We start from the raw sequence: 21,121 nt of genomic DNA, 5'->3' as shown, positions 1-21,121 counted from the left end.
ACAACCCTGTATTTCTCAAGCCTGAGGTATGAGTATCTTAATGCATTGAAAAACAATTTGGAGATCAAACAAATTACATGAGGAAGTACCTGTAAAATGTGCAGAACACCAGGCCTACTTAGATTAACACGCCACTGCTCCTGCCTTCGGGGTAAGGGCTGCTCTTCTTGGCAGCCTCTCTGTTTCTCTTTTCAGTCTCTTCACCTGAATAAATCTCTTGTTTTGTGGAAAGCCGAAAGAAAAAGATGTAATTGATTCCTACTTGAAAGGAGGGTAGAAGTGGCATCTCTCAAAGGCAGTCTAGGCCATCTTTCCCCAGCGGAGACTGGTAAAGGGACAGGGAGAGGAGAGACCCAGAGAGACCATCAATGCCCAAGCTAGCAAGTAAGCGGCTGTTTGGGCTGGCGGGACAAAGGGAGGGGAGGGGGAGGAGTCTGGGTGCTGAGAAAAGTTTGTGGGGCTAGTTGATCGGCGGAGCTGAGGAGCCGGGCGGAGGCTGAGGAGCCTGACCTGGTTTTTCGACTGCTCTCCTTATGGCCTGGTGAGTGCCTAGGGAAGCTGGGTCTGGAACCAGTGGAGGGACCTTTGAATTTCTGGAAGGTGACTGGAGGGGTCCACAGAAGACCCTTAACAAGGGGCCGGAGACAGATGCAGCACTCACCAACGCCGAAGAGGGAGAGCTGGGATGAGGGTGTTGAGAGGAGCTCGAGGTGGATGGGAAGAAATCGAGTTTAGCTCGGGATAGGGAAGTGAGTTCTCGGCTGAATCCTGGGGGCTGTGCTCCGAGGAGGGAGCTAGGGATAATGCCAGGAGGAGGCGGATCTCTGCACAGCCAGCTTGGAATCTTTCCGCTTGGGATCAGCCTGGCTAGTTTGGGGAAGGAGACTGTTTAAGCGTGTTGGAAGGACTTTGATCCTTGATTGTAGGGTGTGATCTGAAAAGATGGAGTTACATTCCAAATTAATCAGGACCCTTAAGGCCGGGGAAGAAGAATCAATCAATCAAAACCCTCCCTTTCTGCTTGCCGTCTACACTGGTAGAATTACGGAGTGGGATGGGGTATATCTGGGGGCTCTGTAGACCCACATTTCCATCAGCCCCTTTTAGACCTTGGAGCCTTTCTTGCGCTGAGTGGGTAGCACAGAAACAGTGGCTCACCACGCACTCCTCTAAGGCCACCGCCCCCCTTTTCCTTCTCCTGGGTTACCCAACCTGTCCCTATCTGGTCCTCCATTCCTTCCTAAGGTTTCTCTCTATACTAGCTACAGAAGAAGGGAGGTTCTTCATTCCTATTTGTTATTGACAGAGAGACTCAGAAGGCAGCCAGGACCTGGCTTGACAATGCCAACAGGTTCAATCTCATTTACTGTCTGTTTCATTTGAGATCTGGGTCCTGGCTTTATCTCTGTCCCCGTTAAATGTCCATGCTTGGAGGGATGAGTACAATCGGAGAGCTAGGAAGTGACAGTAGACAAACAAGGTAGGGAGCCAAAGGAATAGATACCAGGTTATCCACGAGGGTCCCCGTAAAGAATGTGCACACGCCCACACCCACACACCAGGCTGTTCCCCATCCCTGCCTCAGGTCTCAGTGGCAGAAGAAAAGCTCCTTAGACTCCTCTCCTTACCCCTCATTTCCCTTCTAGACGCTGACAGAGGCAAAAATCTGCTAACTCAGGGGGCAGACTCAACAAGGGCTTCGAGGAGGCCTGGGAAATGATCCCCTGATCTTCAAAGGGTGCCTTCCACGGCTGGACTGCCATCTCCAGCTCTCTCTGCCACCCATGGCTCTTGGCCCTGGCTCTGGCCCTCTTTAATGTCACTTCTCTTGTGATACATGGGCCCTCTGTCTCCTGCCAGGACCATGAGGCTCTGGAGGCCTCGTAGCCTGGGGGTGGCTCTGGGAGTCTTCATGACCATCGGATTTGGCCTTCAGTTCTTGGGGGGATCATTCCAGAGGAGGTGAGTCCCTATCCTGTCCTACCTCTCTGACTTTAACCCCCACAAAAGTACTCTTCCTTGATCCCACTTGGGGATGTGACTCTAGGGGGTAAATACTTGGGGGCGGGGGTGTGAGTCCCTACTGTCTATTCATTACAAGGACCTACCTGCTCCACATATTGCTAAGGGGCAGGACATTGCCCTCCCCATCTTTTTTTCCAGGCTACCTGGACTGCAGTTCCGACAGTCCTGGATCCCTTCACTGGGACCAACTGTTAAGTCTTGCCTACCCCGACAGCGACTTGTATTCCTGAAGACACACAAATCTGGGAGCAGCTCTGTACTCAATCTCCTTCATCGCTACGGGGACCAGCAAGGGCTACGTTTTGCCCTGCCTGCCCACTACCAGTTTGGCTACCCAAAGCTTTTCCAGGCCTCTAAGGTCAAAGGCTACCATCCTCAGAGTTCGGATACCCAGAAGCCTTTCCATATCCTCTGTCATCACATGAGATTCAACCTCAAAGAGGTGAGAAGGTACAGTGAGGGTAGACTAGGAAAGAGATCTCCTCAGACTTGTGGCCAAGATCTGAAAGAGAAGGTGCATGCCTTGGTATGAGGGTTTACGTGCGAGTTGGACCCTGGAGCATAAAGGTGAGGTCTCCTATTGCTCTCTCTACAAATGTCCTTTCTCTGAGGCAGGTGTAGTGTCGGAAGCCAGAGTCTCCTCTCAGATGGGATTTGCGTGTGGAGGGTACGTGTGCTTGTGGAGGTCAGAGGTCAATCCCACATGTCTTTCTCACTCTTCATCTTAGTTTTGGAGACAGGGTCTCTCACTGAACCAGGAACCTGCTCACTGACTAGCCAGTGAGCCCCTAGGATCCTGTCTCTGTCTCTCTAGTGCTGTGGTTATGTATAGGCACCACATTTGAGACTTCTCATCGGTTCTGTGTTAAGCTCTCAACCACGTACAGAATTGTTGGACATTTTGAATCCCAGAACTGGAGAAGTTGAGACAGGTGGCGACTGGAGGTCCGACTAGGGATGTAGAGCCGTTGGCTAACATGCAGAAGCTAACATAACAAGCCCTAGGCTTAATTCTTAGCACCCCATAAAGCAACTGTGGAGGTACACACTCAGGAGGGCAGAAGGATCAGGAGTTCAAGGCTAGCCTCGGCTACACGGTCAGTTCAAAGTCAGTCCAGAATACAAAACATCCTATCTTTAAAAATTTAAAAACGAAATAGTTGAAAGCCAGCCTGAGCCGTATTACCAGACCTCTGTCTCAAAAACAAACGACAACAATGAAAAAAAGACCCCAGTTCTGACCTCCCCCCTCAAGGAAACTTCACATGGGAGAGATAGCACATTCTCTCACAAGCTTAAACTGGTGAACGTTTCTCAGAAGGAAAAGAAAGCACTGGGTCTGGTGGCTCACGCTGCCATCCTAGCATCGTGAGGGAGGAGGAGTACTTGGAAAGAGAACAGAGAAAGACTGGCGAAGTGGGCAAGGAACTGAAAGGAAAGATCAGATGGGGGTTTCAAGTCAAGACTTATACATTCAGCTTTCGTGTGTGTGTGTGTGTGTGTGTGTGTGTGTGTGTGTGTGTGTGTGTCCTTCTGTCTGTGTTTGTATTTGATACCGGATCTCATGGAGCTCAGACTAGCTTCAAACCTACTACATAACTGAGGATGACCTTGAAATCCTGCTGCTCCTGCCCCCATGTCCTGAGTGCTGGGTACAGGTATGCACCACCACTATCAGCTTACACCGTGATGGGGATGGGATCCAGCACTTTGTGTACGCTAGGCAAGCACTCTCTACAAAGTGAGCTAGTTCTCCAGCTCAGACATTCTTTGAGGGGAACTTTTTTTTTTTTTAAAAAAAAGAAAGTCACCATTATGAGCCCCTAGAACAGCAATACTTCTATGTCGGCCTCTCAGAGTGCTAGAATCATAGGTGTGAACCACACGCCCAGCAGACATCAGACATCCTTAGTGGCTTTTCTTGTTTGCTTTAGTGTAGTCCTGGGGATTGAGCCCGGGGCTCCCCCACCCATTGTGTGCAAGCGCTTTACCACTGACCTATATCCTCGGCTCAGAATGGGCATGCTTAGGGAAGCAGACCATCACAGAGTATATGCATGTGGATCAGGGGAGCATTGCAGTAAGTAGACTAGCTGACTGCCAGACACTTCCTGTTGAAACAGGCTCTATGTACACTGGGCTTTTCTTCAATTCTCAGCTGTCCTCTTTTCTTGGGATTACAGGTGTGAGCCACCATACCCAGCACACCCTTGTTGAAGGCAGAGCAGGAGACAGCTGAGGATTATGAGGGTGACGTTAGGGGCAGCAAGAAGCTGCTGTTGACTATCGAGGGGCAACTCTCAAGTTTGAGATAATGACAAGGACTACGGAACTAAGCTCCTCTAGTGGGTGAGAGATGACCTTCTTGTCCCCACCACTGACTACCTGTCCTTCCACGGTCTTCCAGATATACTGATCCAGATTTCTAAGAAATGAAGGTTCTAATAACATCAGTGAAATGCCAAAGTCATACAAGTAACAAATGGTAGAACTGGGAAGTTATTTTGGATGCCAGAGACAGTTAACTTCTGCTTAAAAAAATGTTCAAAGGCTCTGATCTTTCCTGTGTAGGATGTCTGTGTGTGTGCAATGGTGCATGTGTAGATGTCTGTGTGTGTGCAATGGTGCATGTGTAGATGTCTGTGTGTGTGTGCCATGTGCCTGTGTAGATGTCTGTGTGTGTGCCATGTGCCTGTGTAGATGTCTGTGTGTGTGCCATGTGCCTGTGTAGATGCCTGTGTGTGTGCCATGTGCATGTGTAGATGCCTGTGTGTGTGCCATGTGCCTGTGTAGATGCCTGTGTGTGTGCCATGTGCCTGTGTAGATGCCTGTGTGTGTGCCATGTGCCTGTGTAGATGCCTGTGTGTGTGCCATGTGCCTGTGTAGATGTCTGTGTGTGTGCCATGTGCCTGTGTAGATGTCTGTGTGTGTGCCATGTGCCTGTGTAGATGTCTGTGTGTGTGCCATGTGCCTGTGTAGATGCCTGTGTGTGTGCCATGTGCATGTGTAGATGCCTGTGTGTGTGCCATGTGCCTGTGTAGATGCCTGTGTGTGTGCCATGTGCATGTGTGATGCCTGTGTGTGCCATGTGCATGTGTAGATGTCTGTGTGTGCAATGGTGCATGTGTAGATGCCTGTGTGTGTGCCATGTGCATGTGTAGATGTCTGTGTGTGTGCCATGTGCATGTGTAGATGCCTGTGTGTGTGCCGTGGAGCATATGTGATGCCTGTGTGTGCCATGTGCATGTGTAGATGTCTGTGTGTGTGCCGTGGAGCATGTGTAGATGTCTGTGTGTGTGCCGTGGAGCATGTGTGATGCCTGTGTGTGCCATGTGCATGTGTAGATGTCTCTGTGTGTGTCATGTGCATGTGTAGATGTCTGTGTGTGTGCCGTGGAGCATGTGTAGAGGACTGAGGACAACTTGTTGGTTTTCACCTTCCACTTCATTTGAGACGAGGTCCTTTTTACTTGTTGATGGCCATGTACTCCATCGTGTTGGTCTGTGGGCTTACAAGGATTCAAGTGTCTCCACCTCCCGTCTCACCACTGGTGATTACAGAGGCATGTTCTGTCCAACCTCATTTAGTGGGTCGCGGGGATCCAAACTCAGGTCCTCAGTCCTGCACAGCACTATCCACTGAGTCATCTCTCCAGCCTATCATAGTCCTTTAAAAAATCATGATGCTAATTTTCTTCTCTCAGTATTTTTTAGTCTGTTCTGTTGTAAATCCCCACTCTTAAATCATCTCTCCATGAAACCTCATCTGTTCATATAGTTTCCATACGCACATAAGACCCTAAATCCTAAATAGGTTCCTATTAGCATTTTGGAGTTTGATTCAAACTAAAGATTTCTTATTTGTGTGTGTGTGTGTGTGTGTGTGTGTGTGTATGTGTGTGTGTACATGAGAGAAGGGTTGGGAAAGATGTCAGGGTCCTCATTGTCATTCTCTGCCTATTCTGCCTTTGAGGCAGAACCCCTCCCTGAACATACGGCTAGGCTCTCAGGCTATCTCTTCTGCCACTGGAGGTAAGTTTACAGGCATTTGGGAGATGCCTGACTCATTACACGGGTGCTGGGATCTGAATAACAGCTCTCATAAGAGCATCGTAAAAGGTCTTAACTACTTAACTCATCTGCCCACCGAAAGACAGTAATTCTTAAAACTTCCTTAAGGACAGCCTTGTCGGGGGTTGGGGATTTAGCTCAGTGGTAGAGCGCTTGCCTAGCAAGCGCAAGGCCCTGGGTTCGGTTCCCAGCTCCGGAAAAAAAAAAAAAAAAAAAAAAAAAAAAAAAAAAAAAAAAGGTCAGCCTTGTCATCAAAGCACACTGTGATAAGAGTCATGTTGGGTTCCATGATAAAAAGTCACTATCACAATAGAAAGCTTCTTGACATAACATGCTAATCGGTATGCAACAGCCATGTTTCAGCCTGGTCATCAAGGTACCTGTTGAGAAATAAACACATACACTCCTGATTTCAGTCCTACCAGTTTTTCCTCAATGCCAAACCCTCCTACTTAAGCTTAAGGAGTGTCTTTTGTTCTCCAAGTTCCTCAGGAGTCCCAGAAGTGCCTTGTGCTGCAGCCACCTTGGACTAGCCTGAGCATAGTCGTTACCACTAGTGTCTCCCTCCTTCTATCCTGAGAAGCCTCAAGGCCCGTTGCTGTCTTGAAGCCGTGACCACGAATGTCCCAGAAAAGGCATTTAACAGGTTTCTGCGCTAGCCATGTTGGCACCTATCTGTAACTGCAATGTTCAGGTGGCTCAGGCAAGAGTTCAAGGTCACTGTGCCTTATGTCAAAAGGAGGCAAGGCTAGGGAGATGGAGTAAAATGTTCCCCATGCAAGCATCGTACCTGAATTTGAGCCCCAGAACCCATGTAAAAAAGCTGGGCATAGTAGCAGGTTCTGTGTTCCCAGCAGTGAGGAGACAGAGACAGGAGAGACCCTGGGGTTCCCTGACTAGCCAACCTTGCCTAGTTGAGAAGTCCCAGGCCAGTGAAAGATCCTATCTTAAAAACAAAGATGCCTGAGGAATGAGGTTCTCTGCCAGAGTCCACACGCACGAGTGCACACACACTCACACATAGACGTGCACGCATACACACTCACACACACACGCACAAACTGAATCCAAATAGACTTTTGTTGTAGAGGTGAACATGAGGTTTGGTTCTTAGAGATTTCAAGTGTATGCCAGTTAGCACCCAGGGTTCTACCTGTTTCTGCCTCCTCAGCACGGAGTCTGTGGGTGAGCACCACTGTTGCCTGGCTCTTATGTGTGGACTGAGAATATGAACTTGTGTTTTCGTGCTGAGCTCCCCTCCGCCCCAGGTTTGAGAGTTTCGCAACCAATGAAGACACAAAGACCCAAGGAAATTAAGCTTTCTGTGCTCAAGGTTTCTGACCAGCTGTTATCTTGGGTATCCTTCTGAATCATCTGGGAACCTCTGACGACTTTCCTTTTGCAGACAAGCGAGTCGAGTTTCAGAGGTGTTATGTAATTCCCCCAAGGTCACAGCTACTGGGGAAGCTGAGGGTGGACAGCAGAGTCTGAGGGCTCATCGGAGCCTCAGCTGGTCCTCATTTTCTCCTCAGCCAAGCTCTTCCTCTCTGTGTCTGTTCTTTCTTTCCTCTGCAGGTACTTCAGGTCATGCCTTCTGATAGCTTCTTCTTTTCCATTGTCCGAGATCCAGCGGCTCTAGCTCGCTCTGCCTTCTCCTATTACAAATCAGCTTCATCGGCTTTCCGAAAGGCACCATCTTTGGCCGCCTTCCTGTCCAACCCTCGAGCCTTCTACAGACCCGGGGCCCGAGGCAACCATTATGCCCGTAACCTACTATGGTTCGACTTTGGTTTGCCCTTCCCCCCAGAGACAAAGACCATGAGAGTGAGTCCCCATCTACCCAGAGACCCCAAATCCCTCCAGCTACATATTGTACCTTCTGGTGCTAGTCCTGGAACTCTCTTCCGACCTATTACCACAGCTGCCGATAGTTACAAGCAGCCAGCCAGTCTTGCCTCCTCAGATTTTGGGCCCTCATCCTTTATTCAGTGGGGTCTGGCCTGGTTGGACTCGGTCTTTGACCTGGTGATGGTGGCTGAGTACTTTGATGAGTCATTGGTTCTGTTGGCAGATGCCCTGTGCTGGAGTCTGGATGATGTGGTGGGCTTCATGCACAATGCCCAGGCTGGAAGTGAGCAGAGTATTCTCAGTACTGCCAATAAGACTGTGGCGACTGGTGAGGATCAGCAGCTGACCAAACAGGCCCGAGCTTGGAATAACCTAGACTGGGCTCTTTATATCCACTTCAACCGTAGTCTGTGGGCACGGATAGAACAATATGGCCGGAGTCGACTGCAACGTGCTGTGGCTGAGCTCCGGGCTCGAAGAGAAGCTCTGGCTAGGCGTTGCCTGATGGGCGGTGAGGCTTTAGACCCCAAATACATCACTGATGTAAGACTCCGTCCTTTCCAGTTTGGATCAGCTAAGGTATTGGGCTATGTACTTCAGAATGGACTGAACCAGAAAGACCAAGAGGAATGTGAACGCTTGGCTACCCCTGAGCTACAGTATAAGGATAAACTTGACGCTAAGCAGTTTCCTCCTGTAGTCTCCTTGCCTCTCAAGACCTCAAAGCCACTGACCCCATAGGTATTGACTACAAATTAGGACACATACAAAGGGTGGAAGACCTCTAGATGCCTCTCCATTTCCCTCGGAAGGAACGTAAGTTTGCTCTAAGGGGAGACTGGCGTTGTCTGGACTTCCTGTAGGAATCCCAGCAGCATCTGCCCCTTCCCCCAACCCCTAACTTTGCCTCTTCAAGCCTCAAGACAGATTCATGTAGCAGTTCCCCAAAGCCCCCTGGAGGGGCAAAAGATGAGAGTGACACAGAGTGTTTTGGGCATGACAAATGTCCACGTCTCTACGAAATATTAGTTGTGGAGCTGTGTTGATTTCACTGTAAAAGTATTTGTTGGATGAATAAATGCTATGAAACATTTACTTATTTTTTTAAAAAAATTATTAGATTTATTTTATGCGTATGAGTGTTTTGCCTGCATGTGTAAATCTGCACCACATGCGTGCCTGGTGCCCACAGATCTCCTGGAACTGGAGTTAACAATTATTGTGAGCCACCATGAGAATGTTGAGACCCCAAACCCTGATCCTCTGCAAGAAAAGCAAGTGCTCTTAACCAAAGGGCCATCTCTCCTGTGCACAGTTCTTTGTTCTATGTAGGGCTCTAAAAGGGGAAGTAATGGAGAATCTTTTATTGGCTAGAAATTAGACTAAGAAGGGGTTTTTCTTTTCTTTTAATATTTCCTCAAGGCTGGGGATACAGGCGTTGGTAAAACGACTGGCTAGCATGAGGCTGAGGCTCAGGCATTCCAGTAACAAATACACACACGCACCAGCAATAACAGCAGCAGCAGCAGCAACAAATGCAGAACAAAGACAGAGATGTAGCTCAGTTTGCAGAATACTTGCCTAGCATTCGTGAAGCCCCTGGGCTCAACGCCCAGTCCTGCATAAGTCAGACCTGAACATACCTGTAATGCCAGCACTCCGGAGAATGGAGGCAAAAAGGAACAAAAGTTTGGGTTCATCCTCAGCTATACAGGGAGTATATAACTTAGGCTACAGGAAACCCTGTCATAAAAGGAAAGAAGCTTGAGAGAGAGGATACAGAAAGAGAAAGTCAGGGAGAAAGCAAGAGAGTCAGAGGAGAAAGAGAGAAAGGAGGGAAACAGAGACGAGTAAAAGTAAATTCTACCCAAAGAAGCCTGTCTAGTATCCTTAGTGGTTCCTCAGCAGCCTGCATTCACCCCTCGACTCCTCCGAGGAGCCTCGTAGGCCACGCCCCCTTCCTTCCGCTTCCGCTTTCTCTTCAGTCATTCAACCCCGCACCCCTGTTCCGGCGCCTTTGGGTCTAGGTTCCGGGTTCGTTTCCCTGGTTTCCGGGCCAGGCTGGTGTGTCCTGCTGCCTGCTGGGCGGAGCCGCGGTTCTCCGGTGTTGGAACTCGCGGGCCGAGCTCCCGCCGGTCCCGTGGCTCCCTGCCGGCCCGGTCTCGGGTCGCGTCGCCCTCCCCATCCAATGGAGTCCCAATGCGACTACTCGATGTACTTCCCGGCTGTGCCGCTGCCACCACGCGCCGAGCTGGCCGGGGACCCGGGCCGGTACCGGGCACTGCCCCGGCGCAACCATCTGTACCTGGGGGAGACAGTCCGCTTCCTGCTGGTGCTGCGCTGCCGGGGCAGCGCGGGGCCTGGCGTTGGGGGCGGCACAGGCTTGGCATCCCGAGGGGCCTGGACTGAGCTGGCGACTGCCCTGGCCGCCCTGGCTTCGGTCAGCGCCGGAGGAGTGCTGCCTGGGTGCGGCAGCGCCGGCGACCAGGATGCTGACCCCCCGGGGGGAGGGGACCCCGGGGGCGGGGGTTTGTTTCGAAGCTGCAGCCCCCTTCTCACCCACGGCCCGGGCCCTGCTACCTCAGGGGGAGCGACCACGGTGAGGATCTCTGGGTGACAAGGGTTGAGGGGAGGTTTGCTGGAAGCAAGAGAGGCAGTCTGGAGCATGGACTCCGTAGGGACCTGATGCAGGAGGCAGATGACAGCATTGTCCTGCTTTTCAGAGGGACCTAAGCTGGGAGGCAGCTGATATCCAGGGGTGGGCATGAAGACTTGCCCTGTCTTGCAGAGAGGTTAAAGGATTCTACATCTTTGACACCTTCTTGACGTCTTCACCCCTTCTGAAACCCCTAGCTGCCTATGGAAGAACCGATTGTGTCCACAGATGAGGTCATCTTCCCACTCACCGTTTCACTGGATAGACTGCCCCCAGGGACACCCAAGGCCAAGGTAGGATGACAAAGCTGGAGCTTCTGCCCTATAATTCAGATGACATTTCAAGACCCATCTACCACTCCTCGTGATCATGGTCCAATGGCTCCTGTACCTAGATTGTAGTGACCGTGTGGAAGCGGGAGGTCGAGGCACCAGAAGTCAGAGATCAAGGCTACCTGCGCTTGCTACAGACTCGATCTCCTGGGGAGACTTTCCGTGGAGAACAGAGCGCCTTCAAGGCCCAAGGTGGGGGAGAGGGGGAAAGCTTGAGCTTGGAGAGGAGTAGATTAGAGGGGCCACAGTGGAAGGGGAGATCTGTGTGCGGAGGTCTGATTTCCTGCCTCATCCTCTCTCTGCAGTGAGCACCCTACTGACGCTGCTGCCCCCTCCAGTTCTGAAATGCCGGCAGTTCACTGTGGCTGGAAAACACTTGACCGTCCTCAAGGGTTAGCAGATGTGCTGGCTCAAGGCTTGACTAGCTAGAGGGCAGTGATGGGTCGGGCCAGTATGTTAGGTAAAGGTGGAGTTGGGGTGGGAGGGCTCTCTCAACTCTGAATTGGGCTTGTTCCCCTATCCAGTGCTGAATAGCTCTTCCCAGGAAGAGATCTCCATCTGGGATATCCGAATCCTCCCCAACTTCAACGCCAGTTATCTACCTGTCATGCCCGATGGCTCTGTGCTCCTGGTGGACAATGTCTGGTGAGGTTCTCGGGGGATGCAGGGCTGTGGAGAGGTGGGGACAGCGATGACATGCAGTTAAGATCATGCCTTCCTTTCTACTGAACTAGCCACCAGTCTGGGGAAGTCTCCATGGGCTCCTTCTGTCGGCTTCCTGGTACCTCTGGCTACTTCCCCTGTCCACTCAGTGCCCTGGAGGAACACAACTTCCTGTTTCAGCTGAGAGGGGGCGAACAGCCCCCTCCTGGGGCCAAGGAGGTGAGCCCATGTGTTCACAGAAGTGGTGAGAGCCGCGGGAACTGTTCAGGTGGTAGGGAGCTTGCTCAGGGATCCTAGCACTTGGGAGGTAGCGGAGGGGTCAGAAGTTTGAGGCTGTCCCCAGCTATATAAAGAGTTGGAGAGCTCAAAGAAAACACAATGGAAGGGAAAGGCCATGAGCCTCTAAACATGGGAAGTCTTCCTTTGTCCAATCTGCAGGGCCTTGAAGTCCCCTTGATTGCTGTGGTTCAGTGGTCTACCCCTAAGCTGCCCTTCACCCAAAGCATCTACACCCACTACCGGTGAGTATGCTGGAGACCCATCAGGCAGTCTCCTGCTTACCTCTGCCTAACACATACATCTAGCCTCCTCTCTCACTGCTCCTAGCCTGCCCAGTGTCCGCCTAGACCGCCCCTGCTTTGTGATGACCGCTTCTTGTGAGTCCCCTGTTCGGACCTACGAGCGTTTCACTGTCACCTACACCCTGCTCAACAACCTCCAAGACTTCCTTGCTGTGAGGCTTGTGTGGACCCCGGAACACGCACAGGCTGGTGGGTCACCTACCAGGCTGAGACCTTGTCCCCTGGGAGGGACAGGGAAAGGAAGAGGCAGGACAGTGAGGACAGACAGCTCCAAGTGGTGCCAGCCCCATCTCAGTGGGTGACTTGCAGCACCTGGATGGCTTTCCGGTGTCCCTAGCTAGTCATCCAGGGTCACAGATGGAGCAGTAGGCAGAGACACTGGACCTGTGCCCTCTGGTACAAGTCCCTTGTTGCCCTCCTTCCTCCCCAACACACACACATTTACTAGCTCTGTGACCTTGGGTAAGTTACTTCCTCTCTCTGAGCTTCTATCCTCTCTAAAACTGAGTAAATAACATCTCACAGCTTGATATGCATATTAATGGAGTTACACACCATCTGGGTTAGAACAGGCCACAGCACATAGCATTAACCATCGTTGTCTATAACCCTCAGCAAAAGATAACATTTACTCAGTTTACCCCAAAGAGCACTTTGCAAATTAAACACCCCCTGTGCTGATAAAGACTTGTGGGAGCTGAGGAAAGTTGCCCAGTGTTCACGGGTATGTGTTTCTGTCCTCAGGAAAGCAGCTTTGTGAGGAGGAACGTCGGGCCATGCAGGCAGCCCTAGACTCCATCGTCTGCCACACACCCCTCAATAACCTTGGCTTCTCCCGCAAGGGCAGCGCGCTTACCTTCAGTGTGGCCTTCCAGGCCCTGAGGACGGGGCTCTTCGAGGTGGGCCCAGTGTTGGGTGGAATAGTCAGGGCTTCTAACTTCTAGAGGGGCAATGGCTTAGGTGGCACTAGAAGGCTGGGCATGGGGAAAATGGAAACCCAGCCCAACCTGGGTCTGAAGGTCTGTACCTTCCTACCCAGCTGAGCCAGCACATGAAACTGAAGCTCCAGTTCACTGCCAGTGTGTCCCACCCTCCACCTGAGGCCCGGCCCCTGTCCAGAAAAAGCAGCCCCAGCAGTCCTGCTGTCCGGGACCTGGTGGAGAGGCACCAGGCCAGCCTGGGCCGTTCTCAGTCTTTCTCCCACCAACAGCCTTCCCGTAGCCACCTCATGAGGTAAGGGACCTGAACTAAGGTCAGTCTGACCGAGAAGGGAGTTGGGGTCAAAAGCAGGCCACTGAATGGGATGCTCTACCCTCACAGAGCCAGCTCACAGCCTCTGTTTTCTTCCAGGTCAGGCAGTGTGATGGAACGCAGGGCCATCACCCCCCCTGTGGCCTCCCCTGTCGGTCGTCCCCTCTACCTGCCCCCGGACAAGGCTGTGCTTTCTCTAGACAAGATTGCCAAGCGTGAGTGTAAAGTCCTGGTCGTGGAGCCCGTCAAGTAGCACCAGCTGAGCTCCGGACACACCAGAGAGCCTAAGCCCCGGGAGGGCTCCTTGTTCCTAAGCTGCGCCTCCCACTGTGGGCAGAAAGGCCTTGCTAGGCTGCCTGTCTGTGTCTGCTGGTGAGGGATGAGAGGCAGAAGCTGTGAGACTGCAGTCTGGTTGCAGCTCAGCCAACAGTATTCCCTAAGTTCTTGGGGGGCGGGGGGGCTGGCCCCACCCCAGCAGGGCAAAGGCTGCAGGAGCTCCTTCGCCCCGATCCTTCACGTCGTCCCGAGTTTACAGAGTATTCTCTCTCATTCGTGTCCAATCCTCTCTGCCGCTAAAATTCCTTTGCACCCACCTACAGGGCCAAGATTAGAGGGTGGTAGTGGTAAAGGGACCCACGACAATGACAATGACTCTCCTGTCTCAGGGGTTGGGGACATAGCTAAGTGGGCCTCTTTGTGCCCCTTATGTTTACGTTGGCAGCCTGAAGCACTTTAAGTTCTGTTTTCTTATTTTCTGTTTTTGTCTGTTCCTGTAACTTATTCTCTGACTACATCTTCCAGCTGAAGTAAAACTATTAAAAGCTGTTTGGGAGGGAATATGAGTTTGTCTGTGTGTTGACCACAGGGGAGATGGCCTTCAGTATGCAAATAGCTGCCTTCCTGTGTACGTATGTTTCTCTGCTTCCTAATTTACTTACAGATGTGCACCACCACTCCTCTCTCTAGCTGTCAGTTTTAGGATGCCTGGTGGTGGTCTTGGCCCGCTGACTGAGGGACTGAGGCATAGCGGTCTCCCTAGAAGGTTGGTGATAGGCAGAAAATGAAACCTCACCCCCACCCAGACAAACCACTGTGTGCACACATCCTGAGCCCTGGAAGGGTTGGACTAGAGTTTATTATGCAGAAGGGAAGAAAGGGGATCCCCCTAGTCATAGTTTCCCTTTTTCCTTAGCACACAAGTTGCCAAGCCTTTGTGCCTCAGGTGGGGGTCAGGAAGGAGGTGGTAAGCACAAGCCCAGCTCCAACAAGCACAGTAGAAGATGATGTCCCCCCGCCATAGGCCCCAGAGGCAGTCCTCTTCTCCAGCCAGTGCCTTTTATAGCTCAGACATCAATAGGCTCCCGACCTCGGTTCTGCCTCTTGACCACAAACACCCTCTGTCCTGACACAGTCACCAGCAGCGTGTGTTCACCAAAGACCACTGGAGAGGGAAGAGAGCGAGAGTTAGTGTGTACAGCGGCCACCATGGAGGATCACAACAAAATTGGCTGGGATGGGACAAAGCAATTATGTAGATCACAGAGGTCAGGCAGCTGTGCAAACCTCTTCTCGTTCTTACTGCTCCGTACTCGTCCTAGAGGAACCTATATGAAGGCAGTAGTTGAACCAGGAACCCCAGGAGGAACTGGGAGTCAGTGGAATGGAGCCAGGAATTCCTTCCCTGAGCAGAGAGGTCTCTAGAAGCAACCACCCAACAAAGGCAGGAGCTCACCAGACAGGCGCTTGAAAGGGATGTTCGTGCCATGGTGCAGCCGGAAGCCACAGGCTGTGCTGACCAGCTCTGAGATGGCGCTGGCTGCCTGCTCATCGTTCTCAAGATCCCCAGATGACTGCATGTAGGTGAAGGAGGGCAGGAACAAAAGAAAGAGGCCAGAGTTGGGAACAAATTCAAAGCACAGGACCTCTGTTTCCTATACTTGTTATGGTCTCCCCTTTACACTTGTCTGTAGTTCCAAATCACCCAGCTTCAGAAAAATCCTACCTAAAACCCCTTTATGATGGTGCTGCCTTCCCTTGTGCCATTTTGTTTCTCATTCTGAGACACCAGGCTTCTTTTGCAACTCTACTGATAGCCATGCAGAAAATCAAAACCTAGGGTGTGATTACCAAGTGATCTATCACACCCCCAGCCCCTCACTGGGGGATTCTAGGCAGGGGCTGTACCACTGAGCCACGCCCTCAGCCCCTCACTGGGGGATTCTAGGCAGGGGCTCTCCCACTGAGCCACGCCCCCAGCCCCTCACTGGGGGATTCTAGGCAGGGGCTCTACCACTGAGCCACACCTCCAGTCCCTCACTGGGGGGATTCTAGGCAGGGGCTCTACCACTGAACAACACCCCCAGCCCCTCACTGGGGGACTCCTGGGCAAGTGTTCTACTACTGACCCATGCCTTCAGCCCCTCACAGAGGATTCTAGGAAGATGTTCTACCACTAAGCTAACTGCTCAATCTTTGAAGGTTCCACTTGTCCCCAGTCTTCCCACTTGTCCTTGTCTGAAGGCTATGAACCAGAAACACCTACTTTGTCTTTGAAGCTTTCCCTCTGGCTACTTCTAGGGTCAATGAGAAGACAGTAGTCCAGACTTCTCTGGACAAACTGTTTCTACTCCCTCTTCCCACTGATTCTAAATGGGCCCTTTACTAGATTTAGTTCCTTTTGCTCTCAGTTTCTCCATCTGTATATTGGACCCATATTCTGTGCTTGTGGAAGTTTCATGAGAAAACAATGAGAATATTATAACAGTGCCTACATAATAAATGTACTATAACTGCTATCAGTCCATCTCACTCATCTCAGACCTCACTCATCTCCTGTCTACAGTCAGGCCATCAAAATTCCCTTTAGCTACCTCCTTGGTCAGCTTCCTTTTTTACTTTCTTATTTGTTCAGGTACCACAGTACTTTTCTGGTTTTCCCTGCTCAGAGTCCTACAGGATGAGTACATCAGAAAGGTAAGGTACATGCAGAAGTACTTTACCTAGTTATTACCAACATATATTAATACCTCTAAGATGTGATCTCTGGGCTGTGGCAATGGCTCAGTGGATAAGAGCGCTTGCTGTACAAGCAAGAGGACCTGAGTTCAAATCCCCTACCCGACATGGCCATGCTCACACCTGGAATCCCAGTACTGTGGGTATACAGGCAGGTTGATTGCTAAGGCTTGCTCAGTGTTGCCAGTCTAGCTCCAGGTTCAGTATGAGACCCTGCCTCAAGGAATAAGGCAGAGAAGGGTAAGAGGAGGTCTCTAATGTCCTACACTGGTCTTAGCATATGCATGGGCACACACATGTGCAGACACTAAAAAAATAGATACAATGTCTATAGCCCTTACTTCTCATTGCTACCCGGCCAGTCTCTTAGATGGCTCTCCTGGGTCAGTCATGCTACACCATTTCTGTGAGTCACATTTATGTTTTCAAAACCCTTTAAGTAACCCTCAAGATTTGTCCAAAGATATTGAAGCTAGCCATAGGAAGTTCAGTATCAGAGTCTTACCACAGCATCCTTCCTCTTCAAACTGTTTCAACACAAGACCACAACCAGGCGCTGTTACACTCAGGCAAGTATGTCCAGCTCCCAGCCCTGAGAATTCTCTTCCTCGTTCACAACCTTCTGTCTTAGCAGCTCAGCTCAATCCTTGCCTCTAGAGAAGTCTTGCCCCCGCCCCCCAAAATTCTAGGGGCAGGTGAAATGGCTCAGAGCATAAAAGTGCTTGCCTAAGGACCGGATTTCAATCCTCAGGACCCGCATGGCAGGAGGAGAACTCACTCCCAAAGGTTGTCCTCGGCTTTTTTAAAGATATCCCAAATAAAAACATACTACAAGTAACTAACTAATTGAATGACTTTGGTAAAGTTTGGTTTTTGTTTTTTGAGGCTGAGTTACATGTGGTCCAGACTGTGATTTGACTTGATACATAGCCAAAGATGAACCTGAATTTCTAATCTGCCGGTTTCCACCTTCCAAGTGCTGGGGCTACAGATCACGTGCCTCTGTGTTTGGTTTTGTGCAGTATTGGGAATTGAACTGAAGGCTTTGTACGTGCTAAGTAACTCACTCTCCTGACTGAGCTATAACCCCAACCTTTTGGAAATAAGCATTTATACCATATATCCAAACATTAAATATGGCAAGCAGGGAACCACAGAGAGGACAAAAGTAGACAACTGAGAGAAAGCGGGAAATATTTGAAGGGATTTCTGGGTTGTGTGTCCCCAAAGGACCCCGTCACCGCCACCACCCCATGCCTCGCTTTCCCACAACGCACCGCTAGCACTGCACCTTCGCTCAGCACCAGGTAGCCAAGCTGGTCTGGGATTCGTTCCAGCCCTTGGGTCAGTGCGGAAGTCTAGTGGGTAAAGAGGCAAGAGGTGAGAACCATGACAGCCTTGTAAACCCATCTCCCTCCTGGATATGAGCCTTTCAGACCCTCTAAATGGCTTGTAACACTGAGTCTCCATCCATGGTCACTATTGGACGCCTGAGCTCTTCCACTTGTCAGGCAGGTGACCCAGGAGACCTTCCTAGCTTCACAGCCCCTTCTCATTCCAGTGCCCTTATGCCCCGCCCCTTGTGCCATCAAAACTACTCCCGGCCGCAAAACACCCGGTAGCGGAGCCTTCCTTCTCCAGCCCTCCCGGTCGCCTCCCTTCCATCTCTGTTTCCTTTCGGTCCCAGGGTGGACTGGGGGTGACAGCGGAGTGCAAGCCATAAGGGGGTAACCGAAGTTTGGGGAACAGGGACGCGCAACCCTAGGCGCACAAGCCCGCGCATGCGTCCTCACTCACCATGGCAGCCGTAGGTGCAGGGGGAGCTGTCTACCGGATAGGTAGCTTCCGGCTCCAGGCTCCGGTCAGGTGGTTCACCAGCTGACTCTAGCCCAGCCCTTCGCTTGCGCATTGGATGGTGCGTACGTCATCAGACTTTATCAACCACTGCGGAGCGCCGCTTTCCGGACACATTCGTGGATTGGTTGCATTTCCTCGCCACTCAGGATTCGCCTGCGAGATTATCTGAAGAGTTATTGAGCGAGGGGCGGGGCACCTCTCCACCTCCTCACGAACGTGCGCGTGCGCCTAGGCTTCCAAGGAGAAAGTAATGCAGTCTAGTGTTGTAAAGAGCTTTCCCCGTTAGGTGTCACGGTTCAACCTGAAAAGAGAAGTTAATGTGAATGACGATGGTTTACACATGAAAAACTGTTCACGTGTTAATTTTCTGCCTTAGTATACGACCCAAATATGAATGGGTAAATCAAATTTGGTGTATATATGCACACTGTAGTATATTATCAATACAAGGGAAAAACGTCCTGACACCAAGAGCAACTTGAGAATCTCGAAAGCAAGTTAAAGCAAGCCAGAAGAATAGCTTCAGAGACAACTCAGCCTTTAGAGGCTCAGAATCAACCAGAAGGACTGGCTTGAAAGGGCAGTCACATAAGACCACATATTATGTGGTTCCATCTATGTAAGATGCTTAGCTGTGACTGACGCTGAATACTTGTAATACTGGTATAAATCCTGGGAAGCCAAGGAAGGGGGTTTCAAGTTCAGGCCAGATTGGACTGAATAGTGAGTTCAGTGCCAGCCTGAGCTACCTACCAGGAGCCTAACTAAAACACATACACTTCTGGCAAATCCAGAAAAACGTGAAAGCAGTTAGTGGTCGGTAGTGAGGCAAGAGAAAATAGGAAGTGCCTATTGGGGGGGGGGGAGTGGCACGTGTGATTTAAACTTTTTGGGATTCGTATTGAAGTCTGCCTATCTTTGTGACTGTGACATAGGTTGTACACTTTGAATTAAAATGTTTCAAGATCTGTGAATTATATAACCCCCCCCCCTTATTTTCAGTGCCGAGAAGCAAAGTAAGGGCCTTGCGCATGCTGGGAAAGAGCTCTCCATCTGGTCTGTATCCCCAGCACTAATCATAGCTCAAGAAAGAAAGTCCTCCACCCCAAATCGTCTTGGTTTAGGAGAAGCAGCTAATTAGAGAAAATGCATGTCTTTAAAAATGAGGCATGGGTCTGAGTTTGAACACTTGCCCAGCATGCCCAGGCCCGGAATTCAACATGGCAACAATTTTGAAGTAGGGCCAGCAAAGAGGCTCAGCAGGCAAAGGTGCTTGCCGCCAAGCCTAATAACCTGAGTTTGATCACTGGGTCCCACATTGTTAAAGGAAACAACCAACCCCACAAATAGTTCTCAAACCTACACTTGTGAGCTACGGTACACATGGACACACACACACACACACACACACACACACACACACACATTAAAAATAGATATAAAAAGCCAAGAAGTGGTGGTACATAGCTTTAATCTTGTCTTTTGGGAGGCAGAGGCAGGCAGATCTCTTGAGTTCAAGGCCGGCCTGGTCTACAGAGTGAGTTCCAGGACAGCCAGGGCTACACAGAGGAAACCCTGTACTGAAAAACCAAAACCATAAAAATGAAAATATAAAAAAGTATAATTTCAATATACAATTTAAACTTAAGTGGTTGTGGTGATGCATACCTATAATCCCAAAGCTGGGAGGGAAGTGGAAGGAACTTGAGTTAGAGGCTATTTTAAGCTAACTAGTGGGGTGGTCTTGAAAGAAATTTTAAATTGGCAGAGACTGTGAAGAGAAAGCTGTTCAAAGATGCTAAACATTCAGGCCCTCCCAGGCCTTAGATACCCATGATGCTGAGGAATCACATGGTTTTGTTTTGTTTGTTTTGTCTTGTTTGAGGCAGAACTTCATCTAACTTAGGCTGACCTTGAGTTCCTGGCGCTCCTGTTTCCACCTCCCAAGTGCAAAGGTTCCAGCTGTGTGCCGTCACCGTTCACCACTGGCTGGGAGCAGCACTCTCCACACTCATCTAAGACTCTCAGTCATAAGCCCATCATGGCACCCCCTTAACTTCCCTGTAATAACTCCAGCTGCATCCAGTACAACTGGCCAGTGGAAGAGTTAGTTCCCACTCTCCATGGTATGACGCCAAGGCCGATGCTTTTTCCTTTGCTCTGTAGACCAATTATACAGTTCTTTAAAACTACCTTTATGCTTTTGGATTGCAATGAACTATTCAGGAACCATTGGTATTCAGTGATCGAGAAGGAAATGAAGGTCTAGGCGGATTGCGTGGTGGTTAGCATCCTGTGCTGACATTCCAGGGGACCTGGGTTGGTTCCCAGAGACGGGGTCAGGCAGCTCACAAGCTTCAGCTCTAGGGGATCTGATGTCCTCTCTCTTCTGGCCTCTGTGGACACCTGCATGAATGTATTAGCACATGCATGTGCATGCAAGCACTCATGTTCGTGAATGTACACACACGTGCACACACACACATTATCTTTAAAATAACAAGAAATAATTTTAAAACAGACATGAAATCGGAAGGCAAAGTTTTCATCTCCTTTTAGATGTTGCATAAACATGATGTCACGGAAACCGTCAACAACACACAGAACACTGGTTTTTCAACCACGCGTAGTCTGTGCAATAATGTAAATTACATTCAATTTTACCTCAAAACTTCCTGTTGACATTTTTATTATTACAAGGCCCTCTTTGCAGGGTCCTATTTGTGAGTCAGCACTGTTTCCTTTTTGCAATACCCGATTCACACCACTCATGCAGACAGTAATCTTTCCTGTTTCTCCATGACTGTGAATTGGGCGTTTCCT

At 50.3% G+C, this 21,121-nt stretch overlaps 3 protein-coding genes across 11 annotated transcripts; 2 read left to right on the top strand and 1 right to left on the bottom strand.

Moving 5' to 3' along the window:
- The first annotated feature begins 296 nt into the window (after positions 1–296).
- Gal3st4 (galactose-3-O-sulfotransferase 4) lies at positions 297–9,056 on the top strand. 7 transcript variants are annotated; one of them, XM_087579192.1, is made up of 5 exons: positions 463–541; positions 1,861–1,962; positions 2,164–2,467; positions 7,671–7,919; positions 8,167–9,038. In XM_087579192.1, exons 1-5 carry the CDS (start codon positions 534–536, stop codon positions 8,287–8,289), a joined length of 786 nt encoding a protein of 261 aa, XP_087435318.1. In that variant the 5' UTR covers positions 463–533; the 3' UTR covers positions 8,290–9,038. The 7 variants fall into 7 exon arrangements, with proteins under 7 accessions (XP_087435314.1, XP_087435318.1, XP_087435317.1 ...); XM_087579191.1 differs by having other exon boundaries at positions 1,647–1,962; XM_087579188.1 differs by lacking the exon at positions 463–541 and adding an exon at positions 297–384 and having other exon boundaries at positions 1,647–1,962; positions 7,671–9,038.
- Positions 9,057–9,926: 870 nt separating this feature from the next.
- On the top strand, positions 9,927–14,263 carry Trappc14 (trafficking protein particle complex subunit 14). Of its 3 annotated transcripts, NM_001024969.2 has the most exon segments (11): positions 9,973–10,542; positions 10,797–10,892; positions 10,994–11,123; positions 11,237–11,323; positions 11,456–11,576; positions 11,666–11,813; positions 12,033–12,115; positions 12,201–12,364; positions 12,920–13,074; positions 13,215–13,408; positions 13,526–14,263. In NM_001024969.2, coding segments are annotated over 11 exon segments (1,743 nt in total). In that variant the 5' UTR covers positions 9,973–10,131; the 3' UTR covers positions 13,680–14,263.
- Positions 14,264–14,533: 270 nt separating this feature from the next.
- Lamtor4 (late endosomal/lysosomal adaptor, MAPK and MTOR activator 4) lies at positions 14,534–18,310 on the bottom strand. The gene is given in 4 exon segments (NM_001108330.1): positions 14,534–14,867; positions 15,159–15,276; positions 17,719–17,799; positions 18,239–18,310. Coding segments are annotated over 4 exon segments (300 nt in total). The 5' UTR covers positions 18,242–18,310; the 3' UTR covers positions 14,534–14,769.
- Between the last annotated feature and the right edge of the window lie 2,811 nt (positions 18,311–21,121).

Source organism: Rattus norvegicus, chromosome 12 (assembly GCF_021556685.1).
Source record: "Rattus norvegicus strain SHRSP/BbbUtx chromosome 12, alternate assembly SHRSP_T2T, whole genome shotgun sequence".
NCBI lineage: Eukaryota > Metazoa > Chordata > Mammalia > Rodentia > Muridae > Rattus > Rattus norvegicus.
Note: the sequence above shows the minus strand (reverse complement) of the source record. Positions and strands in the feature narration are given on the sequence as shown.